Source organism: Xenopus laevis, chromosome 2L, assembly GCF_017654675.1.
Source record: "Xenopus laevis strain J_2021 chromosome 2L, Xenopus_laevis_v10.1, whole genome shotgun sequence".
Taxonomy (NCBI): domain Eukaryota; kingdom Metazoa; phylum Chordata; class Amphibia; order Anura; family Pipidae; genus Xenopus; species Xenopus laevis.
This window is the reverse complement of record NC_054373.1, coordinates 116,141,538-116,167,710: the sequence shown is the minus strand read 5'-3', so window position 1 is coordinate 116,167,710 and position 26,173 is coordinate 116,141,538. Positions and strand designations below refer to the sequence as shown.

Genomic DNA, 26,173 nt, shown 5'->3' with positions numbered 1-26,173 from the left:
TGACTGTAAAGAAAGCATTATACGACATAAGCCTCTCCTATCGTTAGATTCGAAATGTTGAAATTGTTCTTGAATGTAATCGACGCATTTTACCAAAAAATGTATCTAGTAAAGGTGTGACGTCGGCACTTTTCCCTCTAGTTAGGTGTTCGAAAGTATAAATAGAAAAATACCCTCAACTGTCCATCAAAAATATTTATTCAGTTGAAACGTCCTTCAATTCTACATTGCCCGACTTAAAGATGGCAGACTGTGCGTTCCGACACACCGCATAGTCACTGTATGGAACCGTGGTCACATGACTCGGAAGCCCCTGCCCGAAGCACGTGACTGTGACACAGAGGAGGCCCAGGGCAGGCAGAGTACATCCAGGTACTGACAGGGGATTAATTGGTGTTTTTACGTATAATACCTATACATGTATATGTGCGCGCCAGCCAGTTACTTACGAGTGTTGCCTTTGAAATGCCCGATGTATATATATGTACACGTTGATATCATTGGAATATGCTTAATGGCTGTACGTGCATTTTTTACAAGTTTGAAATGTATTGTAGACGGTGATCAGCTGAGTGCCATTCCGTGACTGTCACATCTCTCATGTATAAAGAACAGCATCACATTTGGTCTGGTGACATGAGAATCGTGTAGCACTAGGTTACCAGATTCTGTATAGATAAATGGCTCTATGAGTCTGGTTCTTAGTGCGGCCACATTGATCTTTTGCCGTGATAAAGCTTTTCCCAACAATCCAATCATATTATTATTGTTTTATATTTATGGTTTCCATACATGCTTGACTGCTGGCATGAGAAGACGCCTCAATTGTGTGACAGTGACTATAGAAACTGGTCATGTTGAGCTGGATCTGAATAAAGAAAAAAAAAAAACACAGGTGCTGGATTCTTTAAAGGGACAGTATACCCCCTCCCTTTTTGAACACCAGCTCAATGATTAGGGCTTGTGCTTAATATAATTTTTGCCTGTTGTTTATATCACAGGCCGTAAATGGCTTATGTGGTCTTCGTGATAGTGCACATAGTCTATTATACAGGGGATTATTTGATCTCTAATTAGCTACCTTACATAGACCAAACATGTAGCATCAGTTCCCCTGTTAAAGGAAAACTATACCCCCCAAGCAATGTAGGTCTCTATGAAAAGATATTGCATAAAACAGCTCATATGTAAAAAAAACCCTGCTTCCATTTTCATAATAATATACTTTTTTAGTAGTATTTCCCATTGGGTAATCATAAATAGAAAACTGCCATTTTAAAAAATAAGGGCAGCCCCCTGGGATCGTAAGATTCTCTGTGCACACAAACAAACTATACTTCTTGGGTCACATGAGCTAACTAACAGACAGAGTTGTGTATTTTGCTTCCACACTTCTTCCTGTTACAGTTAAAGCTGCAGTATTTCTGGTCAGGTGATCTCTGAGGCAGCACACAGACCATCACAAAATGGTGGTTCAAGTGATCTAAAAGGGCAATATTTACTTAAATATATATTCCAGTTTGGTAAGATTCTTTAATATGCCACTTAATATGATATAAACTTTCTGTTGCTTAAGTATTCATTTTGGGGGTATAGTTTTCCTTTAAGATCAAGAAATAACAAAGACTTTACTTTTTTGTGTAAATAAAACAACAGGCAAAATATGTTGAGCCCAAGCCCTATTCATTCAACTCATTGACAATGGTGTATACTGCCCCTTTAAGGATATTGCATCCCATCTTTTTGAATAATCTTCTAATGGAGGCTCTGTGTGCTGTATTTTAAATGTTTAGTGATGAGTCTAAAAACTGTGGTCCTCCAGCTCCTGTTAGAAATCTGGCATCCAAAAAAGCTGGATGTATTTTACATTTTTGAAGTGTAATAACATTGTGTGCGCTAATTAAAATATGCTTTGCCTATACGTGTGCAGTAAAAATAGAGGATAAAAGCTAACATTCCTGTTTGTTTGTCATAGCTATAAACTGCAGCCAAAGGGTAGCAGATGCTTAACAGTGAGTGATAATTAATTTTCACAATAAACTTACAGTTTGCAGATAAGAAAATAACACTTGTGAAGCAAATATATTTAATAACCACTATTGTGTCAGTTCCTCTGTAAAGAGACAGCAGTATAGAAATCGTCTGTTTGTAGTTATGCTGAAATCTTAAAATATTTTTTATTTGAATCTTAAAATATCCTTATGTAGAATAAGACCACCAGGGCAATTTAAATTGCCTAGTATAAAATGATATGTTAAAGGGAAAATATACTCCCCTCACTTTTTAACATGAGTAAAAGATGAAAAGGGATGCCCTATTTTGTCAAGGTGAGCTCTCAGCATCTCCATGTGATAATGACATTTGTTTTGTCCAGCATCCTTTCCACAGCCAGATGAGAATTAAATGTTCTGTTATTTTATGTACAGCAACATCTTTGCCAGTATTTTACTTGTTTATATATATGACGAAACAAAAACGGTGTGGTTTTACTAATTTTAATCTTGTATATTCTTGTATTATGTGGCAGGTCGCCCTGGGGCCCCCCCGTATTTGGCCATGAGTGTGCAGGCGTTTCGGCTGGTGTGTGCATCAGAAAGGGAGCAGCTTCCCTTAGGAATTCACATAGAGTGTTTGGAATGCTCTGGCCATGATCTGTACCTTGGCACCAATGATTGTGTTATTTACCATCTTCTGCTAGTGGAACAGCCACTCTCTGAGCCCACAGGACTATCTATAGCTCAGCAAACGGATCAGCCCTACACCAGCTTTACCACTACTCCACAAAGGCAGAGACAACTGGGACTTAAGAAGCCCATTTGTGAACTAAGAGCTGCCTCAGCCTTGAGCAGGCTGCTGGTACTGTGTGATAATACTATCAGTATACTGTGCAGTGAGTCACTTGAACCCCTTCCAGGACCCAAGATTCGGGGAGTTCTCACTTTTACCCTCAACGAGAACCCTGTGAGTGGGGATGCTTTTTGTGTGGAGCTCTGCTTAATCTCCTCCAAGAAACGCACAGTTCAGATCTTCAGTGTGGGACAGGAGCGAGTACAATTGATACGGGAGGTTGCCACTCCAGAACAAGCCTGTGCGGTAGCAGCTGATGGGCACTATCTATGCTTGGCCCTCAGCAGCCGTTACATAACTCTTAATTATAACACAGGACATTGCCAGGACCTTTTCCCTTATCCAAGTGATCAGAAAAGACCAATTGTAAAGTGGATCAGCAGGCAAGAGTTTCTTTTGGCTGGACCTAGCGGATTAGGTAAAATGATTACATGCGTAGACTTTTTGGATGGTTAACTGGAATGTTATTAAAACTACATATTGCTGCTGCATGAAAATGCGTGCATCTTTAGAAAAGTTCACATTTAATTTTCTTTGCATTTTTGATAATGTAATGAATGAATGAATGAAACTGCTGGGGTACAGATGTACATACAATGCTGTTCTAAAATCTGTACCCCGGCGGGTTCAGAACACTTCCCACATCCATTGATGCGACTCCCACAAGTAACACCTGTTTATAGGAGTTGCATGACACATTGAATAATCCTATCACAGAGTCAACACCTCTGTGAATTTCTTCAGATGTCACCACTTTGAAGAGTTACAATGTGCCATTGTGATTGGATTAGTGTAAGAGTTTATATGATGAGAACTTCCCACACCAGTCAGTTGAACTGAAGAAGCTGCCCGGATGAGTAGTAAAACGTCTTTATTGATTACTCAGCAAGTCCAGTTTTTAGATTTACCTATACTAGTTATTGTGTAATAGTGGTAATATTTTCAGCAATGGCATTTGGACCAGTGTTTCCTCCAAGCTGAATCCTATGGTGAACAAGACTGAATGATGGGATACATATTTACATACTAAATGTATAGTGAATTGAAAATGTTTTTCAATTTCATCCTACATTTGTTTTCTTGCGTGACATTTTATCAAAGTTGTATTGGCATGTATGGAAAAGCCATGGATTGCTAACCTTTGTTGATTTACTGCACATTTTTAAATGTTTTCATGTTAACCTTTTTTTGTAGGAAATTTGTAAACTGTAATATTATAGTACAGGTATTACGTTTTTTCAACAACACAACGCCACAACATTTTCTAAGGAGGCTGAGGGTAGCACCAAGCTGTGACCAGCTGTGTAATTTTTTTAAATGACACCCCAATCCAACAGTTCTTAAAAGAACAGACACAGGCAGTCAGTTCTGGAACTCACTCTTGGTGGGGTAGTGCTATTCTGCCCCCTGCCCACCATAGACACTATCAAGTACTGTAAGTAATGTAGAAGTTGCTGGGTGTTTTGGGGCAATTCTAAAAACAGTTGTTCCATCCTCCAATACTAGTAAGTGATAGTGACTTGTGAATTATATGTCAGTGTCACTTTAATGTCAGATTAAATAAGAAATTAATTTGCCATTACAGTTATATTGGTCTCTATCCCCAAACATACAAATAGGATGCACCTACACACCTGTTATGATTGTACTGGAAGGTCATTTTTTTTCTATATGTTTCTGTTGACAGGCATGTTTGCAACAGTAGCTGGAATCTCTCAACGTGCCCCTGTCCGCTGGTCGGATAATGTCATTGGTGCTGCTATTTCTTTTCCATACGTTCTGGCTTTGGATGAAGAATTTATTACTGTGCACAGTATGCTGGACCAGCAGAAAAAGCAAACCCTGCCATTTAAAGAAGGAATTATCCTGCAGGACTTTGAAGGTAGCCACCAAGTAACAGTGCTGTGTGTATAAAAACAATGTGTGCAGGCATATCATAGATGAACTTCTGTACTGTAGGTCCCAATTGGTGTGGGATCTAGAACTAGACGTTGCAGTGATATCACCTCTTGTGAATCAAGTATAGTAAGCAAGCGGTGCTGTCACTAGCTGATTGCTTTAATGTGCCAGTGCTGCTACTCCCTTAGAGACTCTGCGGATACCACCAGCTGAGCAGTTAAATTGCAATGATTTCTGTATTTATGCAACATGTTTCACACCACCCAGGGTTCTTTATCAAGCTTTATCAAGTGGTTATGGGTTCAGCTTATCAGTGACTAACCCATGGAAACTCAGTAACATTGGCTTTGTGTAGAAAAAAATATCCCATATAGAAATACTGAATTTAATTTTTAATTAAGATATTCATATATCTTAAACCTAAAGGGAATGTAATGCTTCCCAAAAAAATATTTTCAGTAGAATTATAATAATTGTTTAACTGGCAAGGCAGACATATTTGCCAGTCTGGGCATTCAGTTATCATCAACAGATGGAGGGAAGCATGGCCCACACCTCTATTGTAGGTCTTTGGCACAGAAAAGGTTAGAACTTTAGTTTTAAGAGGTTGCTGCTTAAATAAATATATATGTAGACTGCAGGTGGCAGAATATATTCATGTGTTTATACACTGCTTTCAGTATGCTGCTTCACTTGTTACCCACTGTACTTTACGTTAAAAAAACAGGAAACTGTGACGAACCATATCTTATTGTTGGCTTTTTTATTTCCTACAGTCATTAGAGGTTTAGAGGTTGTCTTGCTTGTTTACAAATGCAGTTCTCCCTTTAATTCAGGCAAACAGACATGCAGAAGTGTCAAATGTTTCAAGGTTTTCCTTTAGTTAACAGTTAACGCCTGGAAACATAGGCAATGTTTATGTTCATATATGGAAACTCAGCAGCTTTGTTTTTGCTTTGTTCCTTAAAAAGTGCCTGATTGGTAGTAATATGCATCTAACTAACATTAGCATTTTACTGGTTTGTCGTCTGGGTGCTTTTTAATAGTTTAGTAAATGCTACAATGAAATTTGCATTCAACAGGAAACATCAAACATGCAATAGGCCACATTGGCACTAACTGTTGGTCTGTAGTTCTACCTATATATTTACTTGCACATTGTATTACATGGTAATACTTTGATTCTACTCCGTTCCCCTTTTCCTTTCTTTTTTTTTCTTTTTTTTCTTTTTTTCTTTACCTAATTTATTTCACTTTTTTTTCTTTTTTGTTAATATATGATGGTTGATTGGTATGAAAAATGTCAATCTATTAAAAAATATTTCATGATTATCTCTATCTTACAGGAAGGGTCATTGTGGCATCCTCTAATGGGATATATGTTTTAATTCCCCTGCCTTTGGAAAAACAAATCCAGGACCTGCTTTCAAGCCAGCGAGTAGATGAAGCTTTAATGTTGGCCAAGGGTGCCCGGAGAAACATTCCAAAAGAGAAATTTCAGGTTACAAACTTTCTATATTAAAATAAAAATGACTGCCTTTTATTTTTAAATCAGTATTTGGTTTGTATTTAAATAGAAGTGAGATTTTACTGGGGGAATGATACAATAAAAACTGTACCCTGTTTGCAAGGCACGTATGGTATCAAAAAAGGCCATGTACCATGGAGTCCATTTTAAGCAAACCTTTCTTATTTCTTTGTAAAAAGACAGTACCTTGTAGTTGATGGAACTTTCTGTAATTTGGATCACGATACTTTGTCTGCCAAAAAATAAAACATTAAATAAATCTAATAGGATTGTTTTGCAGCCAATAAGGATTAATTATATCATAGTTAAGCTTAAATACGAAGTACTGTTTTATTATTACATAGATTAAGGAAATAATTTGAAAAAATGTAGATGATGTTTATGATAAACCCACTACACTTTAGTTGTGATTTTTATGGCTATGACAGTTCTCTCTTATAGATCACCAGCAGAAATAAAAATAATAGAAATAATTGTAGGGTGTCTGAGAGTAGCACAGTTGTAAGGCAAATAATTAAGAAATCACAAAAGATGTCTCTTACAAAGCTAAGCATGTTTGCCACATACATAGTAAGCAATGTTACATATTGCACAAAAATTATGGAAACAAATTTTAGGGAGTTGTTCAATAACAATGATATATATTTAAACAAAGGGTAAATAGTATCAGCGTAACAAATCTAAGCAAACTGCGTACTGTTGGCTATGTTTTTAAGCTGTGCTCCAGTACAGTGACCAACATGTTGTTTTTTTCTGTTTTTGTAGGTTATGTACAGAAGGATCCTGCAGCAGGCTGGCTTTATACAGTTTGCTAAGCTTCAGTTTCTCGAAGCAAAAGAGTTATTCCGGTAATTTTCTGTAGGAATGGATTTCAGCCTTTGCAGTTTTCTGAAAGTTTATACCGGATATCATGTGGCTAATTTGTATGGAACCCTTCTTTCTGCACTACACTGCCAAACTGACCTTATTTCTGCATCTGTGCATCCACATATATCATTTCACTTTAAGTTGAACCCCAGTGGTTAGTGAGGGAAACAACCAAAATGCTGATATAGTAAACTTATATTGATACTGTGCCAATTCGCTGCTAGGCAAAAGGCTGCCTCCTTGATATCACTGTTCACACCAGGCTGATCAGAAATCCAAATAATCTAAAATAAAGAAGGAAGGAATAGTGAGGGAAAATATGGTTTCTCTGAGGTGTAAGTAACCCCAGGAAATGACTTCTCTGCTACTGCTATTCTTTATACAGAGCTATGTCTATCAGTTGTCTGATGAATGTTTCCAGGTTTCAATGCTATTTTAGAGTTAACACCTAACTGCTTGTTGCTAGAGGACTGCTACACCCTGATAGGGAAAGGTAGTTACTGATTTTATCCAACACCATGGGGCTGCTGTTTGTGGAACAGCAACCCTATGATATGTTTTATTTAAAAGCCAAAATTATCCTCCACCCCTTTACCTGTGTCAGAGGAAACCATGCACAGTGTTTGTAGGTGATACTCTTGGTCTGTTCATTAGAATAGAGTGACATACCTGGTCAATTGTCCATACCCTCTTAGGGCAACAGTTTGTGTAGTAAGCCCATAAACAGCCCTGCAACTATGGTAATATTGCCAGCTATCAGGAGGTAGACAGTCAGAAAAGACTCCTGTTATTATTGCAGAGTGCGATGGCAATAGTAGAAGCACTGGGGTGTTTGGATAGCAGCAGAAATCTTTATCATGTTCCAAACATTGGACTGTTCTGTATATTTGATAAAGCACTTGAATTTATTAATTGAGATATTTGCTGTGTTCATATCATTACAGAAGCAGCCAGCTTGACATACGGGAACTGATCTCTCTTTATCCTCTCATGCTGCCGTCGTCCTCCGCATTTATCCGCTCGCATCCCCCTTTGCATGAGTATGCTGATCTCAACCAGCTGACTCGAGGAGATCAGGGAAAAGTGACCAAATGCAAGCGTTTTTTAATGAGTTATCTGAGTGAAATTCGCAGCACTGAAGTTGCAAATGGTTACCAGGAAGACGTGGACACGGCTTTGCTGAAACTATATACAGAGGCAGATCATGAAAGTTTGTTGGATTTACTGGTCTCAGAAAATTCGTGTGAACTGTCTGATAGTGCATACTGGCTAGAGAAGCACAAAAAGTAAGCTATGGGCATCAATTTTTAAAGGAAAATATGACATGGCCTTTCCAATCATTAGATGTGAAATAAAACAATTACATGTGCAAGGAACATTTTTTAAGCTATTTTTTAGTATGTGTTTTTTTCTGTTGTGTTGGAACTGCTGCAAAAATGTGAAAATGTGATTTATATCACACCCCATGGCTAGATTATGCTGCTTTACTTTTAGCTGCTCAAATCCTAATACAGTATTTCGAGTGTGGAGTTTGTTTCTAACATTTTTTGTTCTGTATTCTTTTAGATACTTTGCACTTGGTCTTTTATATCACTACAATAAGCAGGATGCAGCAGCACTACAGGTAAATCGTTTTGTTTTTAACTTTTTTAAATATATGTATGACTGCTTTACATAGATGTAAACATACATCTCCTTAGGGGAAATGTTCTGCTCTTCTAAGAACTAAAGCAAAGCCAGCTATACCCAGTGGTAGATTCTTTTGGTCATTTGGTGTGTTTATGTACTATCCTTTTCTGAACTTTATATGTATTTACACAGGAAACAAATGCCAAAGCGCTAATATAATTTCCATTGGCAAATATTTGTTATCTAATGCAATCCATGTGTTCACTCTGACAGATATGGGTAAAAATTATTAATGGGGACCTGGAAGACAGCACCCGGCCAGATCTTTTTGAGTACGTAGTAGACTTCCTAACCTTCTCCAGAGACCAGCATCTTGTGTGGCAGTATGCAGACTGGGTTTTGCAGAAAAGTGAGCAGGTTTGTGGCTTTGTTCAGAAAAACTTGGAGGGTGACAACATTTTAAAATACAGGGGTGCTATGTCTCTCACATTGGTCTTTTAATTGTAAAAATGTTTTGGTAATGTTTGGAATAAAGTTTACTAGTAAGATGTTAAAGCAGTGGAAGTGAAACATTCTTACACATTAGCTGGACTAGCCAGAAATTAATTAAAATATAACAAACTATACATATGTATTCTGTATAAAATTCTACCAGTACCTTCCTCTGTATCTGTGCACAATATTTGTTACAACCCACACTGATTTACTAGAAGTAGCATCATATACCAAGCAAGTGAGTTTATAAAAGATTTCCCCTCCAGCATTTCTATTCCATATCCATGATAAAATAAACTCATCATTGCTATGAGTATTCAGCAATGAATTATATAGCAAATATACCATTGTTCAAAGACAGCAAGCATAGGCTATTTTTTTGTTCATTGACTGCATTGTATAAGTAAGGAAATGTCTCTAGCAGCAGATGTGTTTGTTCTGGATTCGAGTGTCAGTCTAGTCTTTTACTACTCAGATCCTTTAATGGTTTTACAGGTTGGTGTCCGGATTTTTACCAAAAGATCTCCTGAAGAATACACGCAGAATGGCTTCTGTCCAGATAAAATTGTGAGCTATCTTTGCAAGTACCATAAGGCTTTGCTCTTGTTCCTAGAACATTTAGTCCTGGAGAAGATGTTACAGGTAAGTGAAATGCTAACATCAATTGATATCAGAACCTGTAGAATTGGTTATTTTTGTTTACTAAGAAAAAAGCTATGTATGTTCTTATTGATCATATAATATCCCATTAGGATGAGTTGCTTTATGTTTGTGGATCATTTTAACACCTGTGACTAGATATGAAAACCTGTCGTACATGTTTGCGTGCAACTTTTGTAGACAACAAACTTGTAGCCAATCAAAGCAACGATGACAATTAAATGTCAAGTGCCAGCTCTGGTTTTTAATAGCAAAAAATATTTGAAAGAATTACATCTACCTATTCATTTATCTTAATTGAAATACCTGATGATTCTAATGTGACTTAAACAGCAAGTTCATTTTGGAAAGGCCTGTTAGTCTTATAAATATAATCAACATATAATCTTAAGTACTATATATAACATAGTAACATAATTAGGTTAAAGGAAATTATAAGAGACACATGCCTGTTGATTTAATCCTTTTATGTCCTACCAAACTGATCCATTAGTACAGTTAATTCTATTAAAATTATATCTGATATGGTTGGCTATACATAATTGCTTGTATTCAGTGCTATTCATGTTTTTCCACTGTGCAGAAGGAGAAGTACCACACTCATTTAGCTGTGCTCTATGTAGAAGAGGTCCAGCGCCTTAAGGCAATGGACTCCCCAGATGTAGAAGAAATTGAAATGCAGCGGGGAAGACTTCAGAAGCTTCTGCGGCAGTCAGACCTCTATAGAGTCCTCTTTCTTATAGGTGGGTATTTATAGGGTAATTGCTAATTTCTTCAGTGCACATGCTCTTGAAATTAAATTTTCAAAACTGTCCTTTTATCTTCTAAACAGAAAACCTAATTCTGTTACACAAAAAAGACAAATAAACCACTTCATTATATTTGATACACTTCATTTCATGTAAAAGGAGGGCCAAAGTGAAGAAGCAGCTACATTGTTGTACTAAGGCCTGGGAGAAGGGCTGGCTTATTTGTGTTGCACTATTTGCTTTGAGTCTCCTTTATTGCTACTTTGCAGCTTCATGTTTAAGGTTTCATGTAAAAGCATAAAACCACTTTTGCCCATACGTATCAGAATACCAGTGAAATTCTTTTAAGTTGCATTGCGAAGTGTAGCCGGTTATTATGCTTTATTTTTCACTCACTCAGATAAAATCAAAGGGACAGATCTAGACATGGAGCGAGCTATAATGCATGGAAAGCTGGAGGAACATGGTCAGGCATTGGATATTCTAGTTCATCATCTGAAAGACTTTGCTGCTGCTGAGAACTACTGTGTATGGAACTCTGAAGGGAGGAATGCTCCATACCGTCAACGCCTATTCCAGCTTCTTCTGTCCTCCTACCTCACTCTTGCCTCTCATGACAATTCTTTTCTTGTGGCTGCCGTGGATTTATTAAATAACCACCCTGCAGAATTTGATGCAGCTAATGTTCTGCGCCTGTTGCCAGAAAACTGGTCAGTGCAGCTTCTCTCCCCTTTCTTAGCTGGAGCCATGAGGGAACATGTCCATGCACTTAGAATGTCACAGATAGCAATAGGCTTGGCAAAAGCTGAAAATGTGATTTACAAGCAAGAGAAGGTGAGTGTTATTGGTATTTCCTCATAACAAATGCTGTACTTAACTGCATTTTGCAGCTCATTACCAAAACAACTTAAGTAGCCCAGGCAGTAAGGCCAGTGGCATACAGGGCTGATGGTTGGCACAGGGAGGAGAAATGTGATATGCTTCCATCCCTCCTTCTTACAAGTGTATTGTAAGGCACCGAGTTTGCCTATGTGCAGACATATGGAGTAGATTTCGACTTTAAAATGCATACTTTCCTGTTTTTGTGCTGAAATCCACTCTGTGTGTCTCTACACAGGCTAAGGCCGTGCCTGTCCGTGTACTTGTTAGAAGGAATTCCTGAGAGCAAGTTGGCAGCTTAATGGAGAACTCAAGCTTAAAAAAAGATGTAGGCTAGAAATGTTGTACATTATTTCTTTGAGCTTCTCTACCAGGCCAAGGCAACCACAACCCCTTAACAGGGATGATCTACTGTATGTCTCTGAAGATGCTCCAGTAGCCCCCCATGTTCTTTTCTGCTGATTCACTGCACATGCTCTGTGCTGCTGTCACTTACTGAGCTTAGGGACCCACTAACAATATACAGTACACATAGAATATAAATGTCACAATATAAGGCTGATTAGTAATTAATACAGATAATTACTACATGGCAGCACAGAAACTAGTGTAACTAGCATCAGAGTTTACTAATCAGCCCTGAAGCATCAGGTTTTATTACAGTCCATTCTCATTTTCTGCTTGATCATTTGTGACGACCCCTCAGCTTAGCTTCTCAACAGCTGCTCAGAGCCCAATGAGCATGTCGCAGACACTTTCCAAGATGGTGACCCCCTGTGACAAGTTTGAAGTCCTGGATCATTGCTGCTATTGAGAAGCTGAATCTTTAGGCTGGTGCAATAAGTTCAGTATATAAAATATGGCATTTTTAGCCATATTCATTTTTAGGCTTTAGTTCTCCATTAATGGCCCGTGTATGGGGCCCTCCAATGGATCTGGCCAATACATTGGCAGAGTCTGATTGGCAGGCTTAAAAATCCCATCACGTTGTTGATGTTGTCCTTGCCCCGATGGCCTGCATTTACCGTTTTTGTTATCCAATCGTTTGGCTTGAAAAGATCAGGTATTTGTCAACCTTGCATAAAGAGCAGATCTTTTTGTTTATGATCATCTTAAGTCTGAAAGCACCCAGGGCATTTCTGCATTTCCCTATTTCAGCTACCACAGGAATCACTCCTGCCAACCATCTGTAGCACTAATGTCAGGTGATTCCCATAACAGTAGGTGGCAGCAGGTGTAATTTTGGGGCCTGTGTGCCAAAATCCTAAAACACAATATTATGTTATTGATATCATGAAAGAACAATAAGAAAAAAAAATCTTCCCATAGAAACAAGATTTGCAAACTACTTTACATATCTTGTAGCACTTATAAGTGTTGGAGATTCTGTATCTTCAGTTAATAGATCCTTTTTCTACTGGGACTGTTAGGGTGGGTTATATTTGCCAAGTATAAAATGAGGAATTATCATTGTCATGTGTTAAATCTGCTTCATTATTATTATTATTTTTTGTTCCATTTGTTGTAGTTGAACCTAAGGGAAAAACCTATTGTTCTCACGGATAAGAAATACTGCAGTGTGTGCCGGAATCCTTTCCAGGAGCCTGTTTTTGTTAGATACCCCAACGGCCAAATCGTCCATACACACTGCAACAAAATCCCATGTGAAGAGTAGTATTGGCGCCCATCTGCCAAATTCTAACAAGCAAACTTGAAATGAGTTGGTGGTCTCGGAGGTGCCTGTACTATCAATCTTTTCTTTGCTGGACATACATGAATCAGTAGTTTTGTCTACAGGAGATGATGATACAGTGGCTTTTCTACTATGTAATACGGGATGACAAATGATTCTGCATAGGATGTTGTAAGGGATGCCTTCATGCATTTATAAAGTCAGCACAAATCCCATTAGCAATGATAAGAAACTTTTTCAAAAGTTGGGAACTTGCAAGCATCCAAAAATGTTGGCCTTTTTTTAAAGATATTTGCACTGAAGATATTTTGCAAATGATGTGATCAGCATTATGGACTAACATGAAGAATAGGCCAACTGTCTTGCACACGTGATGTTTTGCTGCAAACGTAGAAATATGGCTGTGGGATTTAAATCATGTCTAGGTTGGATCGTGAACGGTTTATAGCTGTTTTCCAAAATGCACTTGTCCACTACTCTTGCAGGTGATTTACACTTGATCATCGATACAATTACTCATCCGTTAGCTGAGATGATTGCGATTATTGCATTAATGAATTGGCTTCTGAACTTAATTGCTGTTTTGGTAAGTTGTATAAAGCAGGCATTGTAACATTTTAAAGATTTTCAAAAATATATTGTGGGCTATTTCCCTTAATCTCTTTACTGGGCACGTCAGTTCAAGCTACTTGCAGTCACCCCTGAATAATAACATCTCTTAACCCATATTTAGGTAATCTGCTCTGTACATCCTCCTCCCAAGCACTCATTTCAGTACTGGTGCAGTTGCTTGATCAGTTGCTCATCTCTATGAAGCACCACAGGAACACACAGTAGGCTTCTTTTGTGACTGGGGTTCAACCATTGTTATATTCCCTATCACTTGGGGCATAGTGCTTGGGGTGCCCTGCTGCATTAGATTTCATTTTTAAGACTTAAGTCTAGTGGAAAACAAAATTGTGGGCTCCATTTGCACTAGTGCACTGCAACAACACCGTTTATTTGTATAGTTCAATGTGTATCAGAACGGTTTACAACAGACTCCATTCGTTTGTCAGTGTAACTGTTACTAACAATTTATCATCTGTGCTCTTTGTTTTCGCTGAGATTTCTTTGCAATAATGGTGCTCCAGTGTGACCAGACTGCGTAGTCCCTCTCAGTGGTGTGTGACGCACCTGTCCATTGTTACACAATGGCTCTTATGGTTCTTGCTGCATGTTTACAAAAGTGTACAGAATTGTATGTACCTGCAAGGAACACCCATTGTATTAATCACGACTACTGTGCCTCAGAATAAAAAGTTTACTCCGCATTTGATACTGCATGCAGTGCCACGTAATGATACCGAGAAATACTCTCACTCTCTTTTTCAAGGGTGTTAAAAAATAGATTTAAAAAAAAAAAAACTAAACATAATTCTATTAATATAGAAATCTTCACAAGGCAAGCTTTTAAGACTCCTTTTTAAGTTTGCTTTGTGTATTTCTTTCGGACACTTCTTCTTTGTTCTTCCACCCGATTGCAAAATTACATTTTTTTTTATTTACATTTAATTTTTTATTTTTTTTTTGAGTAGAAAATGTCTATATATCAATCAAGTTTCCTGAGGCCTCCTTTACCTTATAAAGTCAACATGGCCTCACCCATGTGAAACATGACTACTTAAATTACAGCTAGGAGTACAGATACCCACAAGCATAACTATTTTAACTTTTCTACTAGGGATGCACTGAATCCACTATTTGGGATCCATTGTGAATGATTCGGCTGAACCGAATCCTAATTTGCGAGATTGAAAATATTTTTTCCCTTGTTTTTCATGACAAAAAGTCACATGATTTCCCTTCCCGCCCTAATTTACATATGCAGATTAGGATTAGGTTCAGCCAGGCACAAGGATTCGTCCCAATCCAAATCCTGCTGAAAAAAGGCAAAAAAGATTCGTTGTATACCTGGAACTGGAATGTAGTATTTTGTCTTAGAAATATAGTGCACATGATATATAGTGAGTAAAGTACCCCCTAGTGTGAAATATAAGGATATTATAAATCACAGAGGCGTCCCATAACCACACAAGTGCTTTTATAAGGGTCATGCAACGCTGAGGTGACTTCTAATATGCCCATATTTAACAACAGGTGATACATTATTATAATACACAAGTTTCCGTGAGTCATTTGACAGCAATAACATCACTAAGCAACAATTATAGTTGATGACATCAGTTATAATTCAATTAAAGGATATAATTTACAGGCTATATAAAAGGCTATATGAATGGCTTTTGTGTATAATATTAGTATAATTATCATGGATGGGGAGTCAGAGGAGACTGGCAGCTGAGATGGACTCTGTAAAGACATGTTGCAGCTGTTGACTGGAACACTCCCATAAATTAGATAATTTCTCTATGGTGGGGGAAATTGTTCTCAACCCCCCCCCCCCCCATCGGTTTGAAACAAGTGCATCATTTTATTAAATATAAGTAACTTATTTATTTAGAACCCAATGGGAAATGTATAAGGACATATCGTGCTCCTGTTCTATTCGATTATTACACTTCATTGATTTGTTTTTCTGTGTATGTAAATGCTGTTTTTGTCACAGTTGATAAGATCTATTCCAATGGTAAGGCAATTTAGATAATAGGCATCCCGTCCATAATCTGTTAAAATAAAATCTGTTATAAAAAAAAATATGATATACATGATAATAATATAAATTCTCAGTCCCAGTCTCTGGATTTTGTATGTGCTTTCAGCTGGGTCACATAAAACAAACCAAAAAAAGCAATTGTTGTAATTAAACAATGTATCCAACTTTTGTGTCTATTTCACTATTGGATGAAAAAAGTACAATTGTGAATCTCATACAAATTCATGATTATGTGCCTTATTTTGGCCTTCAAATAGGAGATGTTTAAGAAAAACGAAAGTTTGACTGAGTTATAGATCCAGTAATGCCACACAAACAAACGTGCCAGCTTTAAAACAAAACTATACTCCACAAATGAATACTTTTTTTATAAACAGATAGTTTATAGTTTAGATAGTTTATATCAAATTAAGTGGCATATTAAAGAATCTTACCAAACTGGATTATATATATATTTTGCCTTGAGCAACCATTTCGTGATGGTCTCTGTGCTGCCTCAGAGATCACCTGACCAGAAATACTGCAACTCTAACTGTAACAGGAAGAAGTGTGGAAGCAAAAGACACAACTCTGTCTGTTAATTGGCTCATGTGACCTAACAAGTATAGTTTGTTTGGTTTGTTTGTGTGCGCAATGAATCGTACAATTCCAGGGGGTGGCCCTTATTTTTTAAAATAGCAATTTACTATTTATGATTACCCAATGGCACATACTACTAGAAATTATTATAAAAATGGTTTATTTCCATGAAGCAGGGTTTTACATATGAGCTGTTTTATGCAATTTCTTTTTATAGAGACCTACATTGTTTGAGGGTATAGTTTACTTTAAGAAAGAGTGCAACCAAATCCCTCAGCAAACTCATGGCATTTCATAACCACCTAACCCGTTGTTTAGCTAGTCCTGCTTTTTTCGGTACATGCCGTAGATCTGGAGTAAGTATTTTAAAGGAGAATTCAACCCTTTAGCAAAAAAAATAAATAAAAAACCCTACCCCCCAACCCATGTTTTTTTTCACCATGTCCCTTTCTGCCTTTCATTGCCCTCCATAAAGATCTGCCTAAAGGAGATGATGACTGGTGGCCTATGACTACAACATACTGAATGAGAGTATGTGAACTTTGTACAATCAGTCATTGCCATGTTTCCCATATTATTCTATAAAAAGGAGTGAGAGGCTAATAGGGGAATCCTAACTTCTGCTGGTTTCCCTTATTACAGCTAAAACACCGCATGCCTTTACCCCAAGAGTTAATTTTTGTAATAAATGACAACCAAAGAATCACTACTGGTGATTACATAGTTATATCTAAGATTGGAATGGTGGCAAATGTGTGAGTTCAATATCTATAAACCCATAGTCATGAACCTAGCCAGGCATGTATTATCCTCTTTCCTGTTAAAGTTTTCCATTTGTTTGAGGTGCCCCACATATCAGAAGGAAACATTCTTGGATATAATATCAGCATTCTTAAATGAAGCCTTAGTAAGCTCAGGACTACCTGAGATAAGATATCCGCTTCCAAGGTTACATTCACTTTGTCCCTAACCTGTCCCTTGCAAAATGATATTCTAGACCCATTATTATTTTTACTCACACATAATATTCTGCAGCTCTGTACAAAGTATACACAGTACATACATCATACAGATTACATGCAAAAAAATACAAATCGTGGAGGCAAATAGGGCCCTGCTCAGTGGAGCTTACAGTCTGGAGCCTTACACCAGGAGCCATGCACACACAGCTCTAAAATTCTCTTGCATTATTTACCTGATACAATGACTTAGTAAAAGCTAAAATCTCTAAAAAAAAAATACTGGCAATTAAAAATAATAAAAATTAAATTGTCAGAGTTGCTGACTCCTTAATATTGTCATATGACTCTGCTAAGGTAAAAAACAGCAGGTTTTGGGATGTTTTGCACAGCCACAATAAATGCCCTATTTCTCATAGTTCCAATATTTCTTTTGGCTTCTCGCATCCTATACCTATACTATTCCATGTGGTATTTTTTTTAATTTCATTGTGCTCCCCAAGTCCTGTATCTTCTGAACTGGTCATTTACTATGTTCAAGGCAGAGAGCAAAGTGCAAAAAAGTGCAGGAATAATACACCATGGGACGCATTTACTAAAAAGCAAATTGTGTTTTTCTGACGAAATTTCACTAAAAGACAAGCAACACACAACTAGCAAATTACCTTGTCGCTTTTGCTGTGTTTCGCCAGGGTCGAAAATCTGCTAAATCTGTTTGAAAATTTCAATTTGGTTACCCTTTTCACCAAAATCTATTTTGCCAGGTTCTGGCGAAATAATACAATGAAGCTACATCCTCAACAGTTTTATGTCCATGACATCATATCCTGTATTCCTAAAAAAGCCATAAGCAAAAGTCAAAACGCTGGCGTTATTTCATATTTAAAGTGGGATTATTCTTACAAGTTGGTGGGCTCATGGCCTAGGACAATAGAGGATCTCCGTCTTCCTTCTGCTTCCTTGGACATTTTTAATAAGAAGTGGCCACTTCCAGCAATTTCACCACCAGCACAAATAAACACACACAAATGACCATTTATATACCCACTGAATTTAAATTGATGTAGGTTAACAAAGTTTAGCTAGGAAGGAATGCTAGAGAAAATTCTTCATGGAATTTTAACTTAGTTGCACAAAGTCTGGTGGAGACTTCAGAAGCAAAAATTTGCACGTAGGCAAATATGCCCTCGGTGTGTTTTGCACTTTGCACACTGACTTGTATGTAAATGGATTGCGTGGGTCACTGTGCTCCATTTTTTAGAGCAGAGAAACCTGCGTGTTTTCCATGAATACAGTGGCGCAGTCATGTTCATGATGGGTGGGTTGGGGGAAGAACATAGACATCCTCGTTCATACACACAAGTTATGGAACACTTGCAGACATAGGCTGGAAAAGTTCCCCTTAACTTACTGCTTGCCCTATGTCAGACAGTAAGGACAGAGCTGCTTTTGGAAGATGTATTCTAGTTCATAAATATTGCTTACTCAATGACGATTAACAAAACTATGTAGACTTTACACAAGGGACAGGAACAATCGTTTCATACCATGAAAGGTAAGTTTAATGGTGACCTAGACAATGCACTTAATTTGTTTTAAGTTAAAAATTGTGTGTTTTCAGTCCAGAGCATTTATTTTGCCCATGCCTAGAGATGCGGCCCATTTATTTGGGCAGTAACAGGGCACACATGCATTGCACTTGGGTATAGAAATGCTGATTGCCGTCCAGCGAGGAAACAAAAAATAGGTGCATCCAATAGCAACAGGAAATTCAAAGCACACTTGTGTCCTAAACAGAACAGACATTCCCAAAGATACAGTTGCAAGATACGGGGGACATTATATTCATTAATATTGTAGATACCTGTTATAATTATATATACTTTTATTTTGTTGTCATGTAATTGAGTTCTGTACTTTTACTAAGTGAGCCATTATTGATTTGATGGAAAAAATTGAAGATCGTGGATGCAAAAAGTCCCCATAATGTGCAATTTAATTTTTCTTACTGTGAAGAACAGCTACCTTTTATACATGGTAACTTTCCAGCGTTTTTCCATTGTTCGTCTTTAACCTTAACGTTGGTGATGTGAGGAAGCTGCTGGCTGTGTCGAAGCAGTCATTTTATCATGTGTCCAGCTGTGCTAGCTCGCCTGTTCATCTTGTGCCTGGTTATATAGCCTAACACTTATCTTCTAGTACAATGGAATGTAAAAATGTAAATATATTGATTTTATTAAAATACATTGCTCTGTAGTTAATCTGTGTCATTTTTGGTATGTTGTTGGAGATGCCAACCGTATTTTTGTCTCATTCAGAAATATAATCACCATTTTACATTTTTTTACACTTTTTAGAGCAATAGATACTTTTGTCCATATAGTATATAGAAACTTCATCTAAAATGACATACTCTGTTGGGATAAAAACTAACTCTCTAGGAACAATATCAACACAAAGTTTGGGGGTTTTTGGGCTTAATCAAGGGCGAAAAAAACATCATCTTGTAGCGATGTACATTGAACATATAAGTTTACATACACAGTAGCCAATAACTGATAGAAAAGGTAAAGAGGACCCTGTCCAATAGAGCTTACAATCTCAAGATTACCGTGACCAGTGCCTGGCTGGATTGGTCACCACCATTGAACTCTGGAGTGATAAATAGCATTTTACCATCTGATAGTTTGCCAAACCCAGACTTTGCTGTCACATACCAGAACACATTTCACTTATAGGGGTTGTTTGCCTTTAAATTAACTTTTAGTATGATGCAGAGAGTGATATTCTGAAAAAAATTGCAATTGGTTTTCATTTTCAAAGTAGCAATAACAATACATTTGTAGCCTTAAAAAGCATTTGTTTTTTTTAGATGGGGTCAGTGACCTCCATTTAAAAGGTGGAAAGAGTCATAAGAAGATGGCAAATAATTTATAAATTATAAAAAGTAACCAATGAAAAATTGAAAAGTTACTAAGCATTAGCTTACTCTATAACATACTAAAAATTAACTTAAAGGAGGACTAAACCTTAAAAATGAATATGCCATATTTTTATATACTGAATTTATTGCACCAGCCTAAAGTTTCATCTTCTCAATAGCAGCAATGATCCAGGACTTCAAACTTGTCACGGGGGGTCACCATCTTGGAAAATGTCTGTGACACTCACATGCTCAGTGGGCTCTGATCAGCTGTTGAGAAGCTAAGCTTAGGGGTTGTTGCAAATTATCAAGCAGAAAATGAGGTTGGTCTGTAATAAAAGCTGATGCTACAAGGCTAATTACATTCTCATGCCAATTGCACTGGTTTCTGTGCTGCCATGTAGTAATTATCTGTATTAATTACTAATCAGCCTTATATTGTGACATTTCTATTCTATGTGTACTGTATATTGTTAGTGGGTCCCTCAGCTCAGTAAGTGACAGCAGCACAGAGCATGTGCATTGAATCAGCAGAAAAGAAGATGGGGAGCTACTGGGGCATCTTTGGAGGCACAAATCTTTACTGCTGAAGGACTGTGGTTGCCTTGGGCTGGCACAGAGGCCCAAAACATTTCCAGCCTACTTCTTTAGTTCTCTTTTAAATGTGAACCACCACTTTAATGTCAAAGATAAAGTTTTGTAAAGGGGTGATATTTGGTCTAGGGATGGATCCAGCGGTTTGGCTAGGGCGTCGGCTTCCAGTGACTGCAAAATAAGGCTGCAGTGCAAAATTCAGTGTTCTCTGCTTTGTAGCAATAGTTTGTGTGAAGTCTATTTGCATCTTTTTAACATAAATTGTCTCCCATGTGCAGCACGAAAACTATGGGACATTACCACTAACCAAAGCAAATTGGAACAAAGACTCTTTGTTGAAGCTGTAACACAGCTGAAACACAATAATATGAAGAGTGGGAACTTCCATGCAAGTAAACTTTGGGAAGTGATTTCTATTAACAGCATAAAAATTAGAACGGACCTATGACAGTCGTGTTGTATAAACGCTGCAACAACATCCGACATTGCTATTTCTTACCTTTTTTTTCGTTGCATCCGACTTGACACCAGCGTTTTGGCGCGTCGGAAACGCACCAAAGTCGCCCATGAAGGTCTACCCTTAAGGTCTGGTGATCCACATTATGGAAAGATCAAATATCTGAAAAAATCCCTGGTGCTAGTCATACTGTATAATTTCCTGAACCTGTAGTAATCACGCTACTGTGGGGCAATCGACCCATTGGCTAATGCAATCTCACACAGTGGTTCCCTACCATAAATATACTTACTCCATTCGAGCACAAAACCTGTCTGTTTTCAGTATTTGAATTGCTTTTAAAGGAGAACGAAAGCATATCTAATAAAGTGTGGCAAGAAAATTCTAATTATTTTTTTAGGCTTTGGTACTATACCAAGGTAACCACAGCCCTTTAGCAGTAAAATCAGTGTCTCCAAAACCTAACCTTGTAGCCCCCTATCTTCCTTTCTGCACATTCACTGCACATGCACAATTAGCATCAAAATGTAATCAGACCTCTAGTATTGCTTTTTAACAGGTGGCCATTAAATTCTACCTGCTGATTGGTTGTTACAGGTTACTTCTCCTGGGCAAAACGTAGTGCCTTTTATTACATAACTCCTTTAGTTTGCTTAGGAGCAGTAACCCATACCAACCAATCAGCAGGAAGCGTTACCTGGTCACCTGTATAAAAGTAAACATCTTATTGTTAGCTATTGGTTACTGGGGCAACTTTTACCCTTTTATTACATATACATACATTAATGTGCTATGGCGGCAATAACCTAGGCCACCAAAAAAGCATTTCATTACCTTATGAAAGCTTCTTATTTTCATTTGTTTTCAGCAATGTTTGGGAGAACAAACAGCCATTCACCTCTAATCAATCTAACTGGAATTCATCCTGGCCCCCCTCATCATTGGATTTATTTAATCTATCCTTTTCATGTTGGCTGCATGACATAATGTTTAATTTTTTTAAGTCTGTGTCTTTCTCTCCTTTCCAATTTGTGTGTGTGCAATGATCTTTGATCTTGCTTCACAGTGGTACACAGCAAGCCTGGCCATTTAAAGGAGAACTAACCCCCTTTAGCCAAAAGTCCTCACTGGCCGCCCTCCCTACTGTACAGTATTACACCAGAATTGTGTCCCCTCTGGAAATACTGACCGCACATGCAGAGTCAGCGCAGCGGAGCTCACGGACGCCATCTTTGAGTCTTCTTCCTTCCCTTCAGCAATTCCCGTTACTTTCAGTCGCAAACTGGAAGAATGCTCCAACTGTGCATGCACAAATACGTTGCTTACTTTATGAAAAGCTGCCGACAGATAAAAGTCTGCAATTTATTGGGCATTGTATGGGGCCCTCAAAAGGCTTTCCCCAATCGATATCTGGCAAAAAATCAGGCAGATGTTGATTGGGCGGGTTTAAAAATCCCGTCGGATTGAGGACAGTAATTATAATATAATGTACTGTTGCTCTTCACTGGTAAAACTGGCGTGTTTGCTTCAGATAGACTACTATAGTTTATATAAACTATAGTAGTCTATCTGAAGCAAACACGCTAGTTTTACCAGTGAAGAGCAACAGTACATTATATTTTAATTACTTTAATCAGTTTTGGTGTTACTGTTCCTTTAATGTACTAATGTAATTTCCATGTTGATTGATAGAAGTTAAGTCCACAACATACAAGCCATTTTATCACTGCTAAAACTCAAAAATATTACCAAAGGAAAACTACATAAACCAAACATAACTGTAAAAACCTAAAACCACTTATATTTTAACTGAGCATATATCTGTAGTATAGCTGTTACATACAATACAAAATGAACTAAAGTATTGTTCTTAGAAAAAGAAATGTTTATACCTTAATATCTCATTTGATTATTTTCAGTGCTTGTATTTAAAGTTATTGGGAGTCGAACATTTCTGGTGACTCCGACTCCAGATAACCCAACATTGCTTACAACTCCACGACACTGACTCCACAGCTCTGCATACGATATAAAGAAAGGGAAATAAAGAGAGAGGAAACTTTGCAGCATTGACCTCAATGGACAAAAGCATTATCATTATCCTTTATTTCATATAGTACATTCCGTAGTGTTTACAAAGATATTTCAGTGGAGTGACGAGTGACATTTGCTTTATGCCCGGATTCTGACAGTTAGTTAAACACAAGAAAATGTCAAAGGCACATTGTGAATCATGAAAGACAAAAACGTAGTGGTGAATTAAGGTGCAGAAAACTGGCTATGCATCTGTATTTATTGCATGTTTTTTAACATTCAAAACAAATTGCTATTGCTGAATTTTACATTTTATTAACATAAAAATGTAAAAACAAGTTGGAATGGTGGCTTTGAAGGCATAAATGGCAGGGCTGATCTAGTTGAGCCACACCTTTGAGTCACAGGTTGATTGCTCCTCCTGGGAATTGGAAATCCAGCTCCTCATAGCTGGAACAATTCTGTAAGTGACATATGGACTACAAAAGAAAGTGACCTCTTCCAGCTACTGTACTACTACTACTGTAAAGCAAAATGATACAATCAATGATACAAACATATTCCATTCTGTATTAAGTCAGTGGGACTGTAACTCACGGACTGATAAACTAATAAAGTAATGCTCTGTGCACACAATAATGAAGGTTGCCACACAATACTGGCTATTAAATGATAATACATTGTGGGATAGTGTGTGGAACATCACTAATGAATCTTTTTGACCATATTACTTTGACATCATAAGATAAAAGTTGGCACACATAAGGGCCAAGCAAACAAAAACAGCTGTCTAGTTTCTTTTACTTTTACAATAAGTGTAACTTATTTCTATGGCCATGGTAATCCCAAAAAGGTTTTTCTTATGCCATTATTATTATGCCAGTGCCAGTCTGATGTCTTGTCTAATACTGTATACACAGTTGAATGCATATGTTTGAGCATCTCTTGCCAAATTACACATTTTGTTAATTTTGTAAGTGAAAAAGTAGGAAACAACCACTGTAGGATACTTGAAAATGTTTTACATTGGAATCCAAAATTTTCTGATATTTAGTGGAATTTGTTATTTCGTTTATATTTGCTTTCAAAAAGTAATGGCAGATATTATCAAAACTTTGTGAGAAATTAATTTATTGGTAAACCCAGCAAGCATCCCAATAGTTTCATTATTTTATAGGGTGCCTTTTTAAATACAGTATGTTTACTATACTTAAAAGTTCTGTTATTTACAGTGGCCAGAGGTTCAGGTGCTTGGGAACTCATACTTTAACTATACTAATAGGGCAGCATGTATAGCAGCACTTCATACAATTAATAATATAGAAGAGAGAAAGGCAGCAGAACTTGCCATTAGTGTTTGCAGTCAGCAGAAAAATACATTCTACAGCAATCAAGGCCCTTAGAAGCAGGGAAAACCAAAATAATTCCCACTTACTGAGGCTGTAGACTCAACAACAAAAATAAATTAAAGGAATGGTCCAATGAAAGAACACACAAATATACCTTAATTTTCCACTGGAATACAACTTAACATTTATTATCCAATATGTAAACAGTAGTGGCTGACCAGCAACAACACATAGGTTTATGCCTGATCTCAGCCTGCACAAAAGCATAGGCCAAGAATCAGCCCCAACACTGACTTTGGCTTTCTTATTTGCCTGTACCTGGAACTCTCACATTTTTGCACCGAAATCTACTGTGTATGCCTGTACCTGGGCCAATGCAATGGTTCCAAGCACAAGAAAAAAAGAAAGCTGTCAGCATTGATCTATGAGGTGGCTATCCCAGCTGTAATTAACATACTATAATGTAAAAAAATTGTCTGTAGAAGGCTAGCCAGACACTATTTTTGTACATTAGATATTTAATAAGAGATGCTGTATATATTGGTACTTTTCAGAGACTTATTGAGATACTGTAGTACTGGAATAGCCATTAGGAACAGAATTGCAAATAAATGGGCAGATCCGGCCATCAATAGGTAGACTGACCAAAGCATAAACTTGAAGTAATGAAAGTGAGATTTATCAAAGGTCGGATTGTAGTGGTTTTAGAGGTTTTTTGAAAACAGAACTAAATTCACTAACTAACATTTATTAAAAATCCTGAATTAAAAAAAAAAATATGAACGGAAAATTACGCTGAACAAAGTGCTAAAAAATACGAATACATCCAAAGATTCGAGTTTTTCTGACAATTCCTAGTGGAAAAAAAACCTCTAAACTCCCATTGACTTTTATAGGACCTCAACAACTTTGACTTGTTGAAGTTTTGTATTAGGGGTTTTTGTGGTTTGTAATAAATTTCTAATTTTAGAGCTTTTTAAAAAAAAATAGGAAACACCAATTATTTAGGGATTCGTGGAAAAAAAATTTAATTTAGTTAGTAAATGAGCCCCTTAGTGTGGCAGCCAGAGGTGGTCATCTCCCACTTACTGAACAACATTGCACACGGACAGTCGCACACAAACACAAACATACTCAAGCACAACTCAGTCTCTCTCAAACACAGGCAAAATCACAGACCCAACCAAATTGCTCTCACACACACTGAAATGGAATCAGCGACCCCACTTGCTTCCTGGCATGGACACATTTTGATTTCTGGAAGCATTAGAACATAATGATTAATTACTATATTATTTCAGGCAACAACTGAGGTGGAGAGCTACTTGTAGTATATTTTGTTGGTGTTATTCAGTAACCATGATGGCAATGCCCGT

General features: G+C 37.3%; 1 protein-coding gene across 1 annotated transcript; it reads left to right on the top strand.

The window, feature by feature from the left end:
- Positions 1-68: 68 nt before the first annotated feature.
- On the top strand, positions 69-16,066 carry tgfbrap1.L (transforming growth factor beta receptor associated protein 1 L homeolog). Its single transcript, XM_018247086.2, has 12 exons — positions 69-372; positions 2,528-3,265; positions 4,535-4,729; positions 6,093-6,247; positions 7,040-7,122; positions 8,086-8,427; positions 8,708-8,765; positions 9,044-9,187; positions 9,761-9,907; positions 10,509-10,668; positions 11,075-11,508; positions 13,082-16,066. Exons 2-12 carry the CDS (start codon positions 2,557-2,559, stop codon positions 13,226-13,228), a joined length of 2,574 nt encoding a protein of 857 aa, XP_018102575.1. The 5' UTR covers positions 69-372; positions 2,528-2,556; the 3' UTR covers positions 13,229-16,066.
- The last annotated feature ends 10,107 nt before the right edge of the window (positions 16,067-26,173 follow it).

Excerpts from the sequence above, each read along its gene's own strand:
- tgfbrap1.L (XM_018247086.2), top strand. The coding sequence starts at position 2,557 with ATGAGTGTGCAGGCGTTTCGGCTGGTGTGTGCATCAGAAAGGGAGCAG. Across the intron at positions 8,766-9,043 it reads AGGATGCAGCAGCACTACAG|ATATGGGTAAAAATTATTAA; the intron begins GTAAATCGTTTT and ends TCACTCTGACAG. Across the intron at positions 11,509-13,081 it reads TGATTTACAAGCAAGAGAAG|TTGAACCTAAGGGAAAAACC; the intron begins GTGAGTGTTATT and ends CATTTGTTGTAG.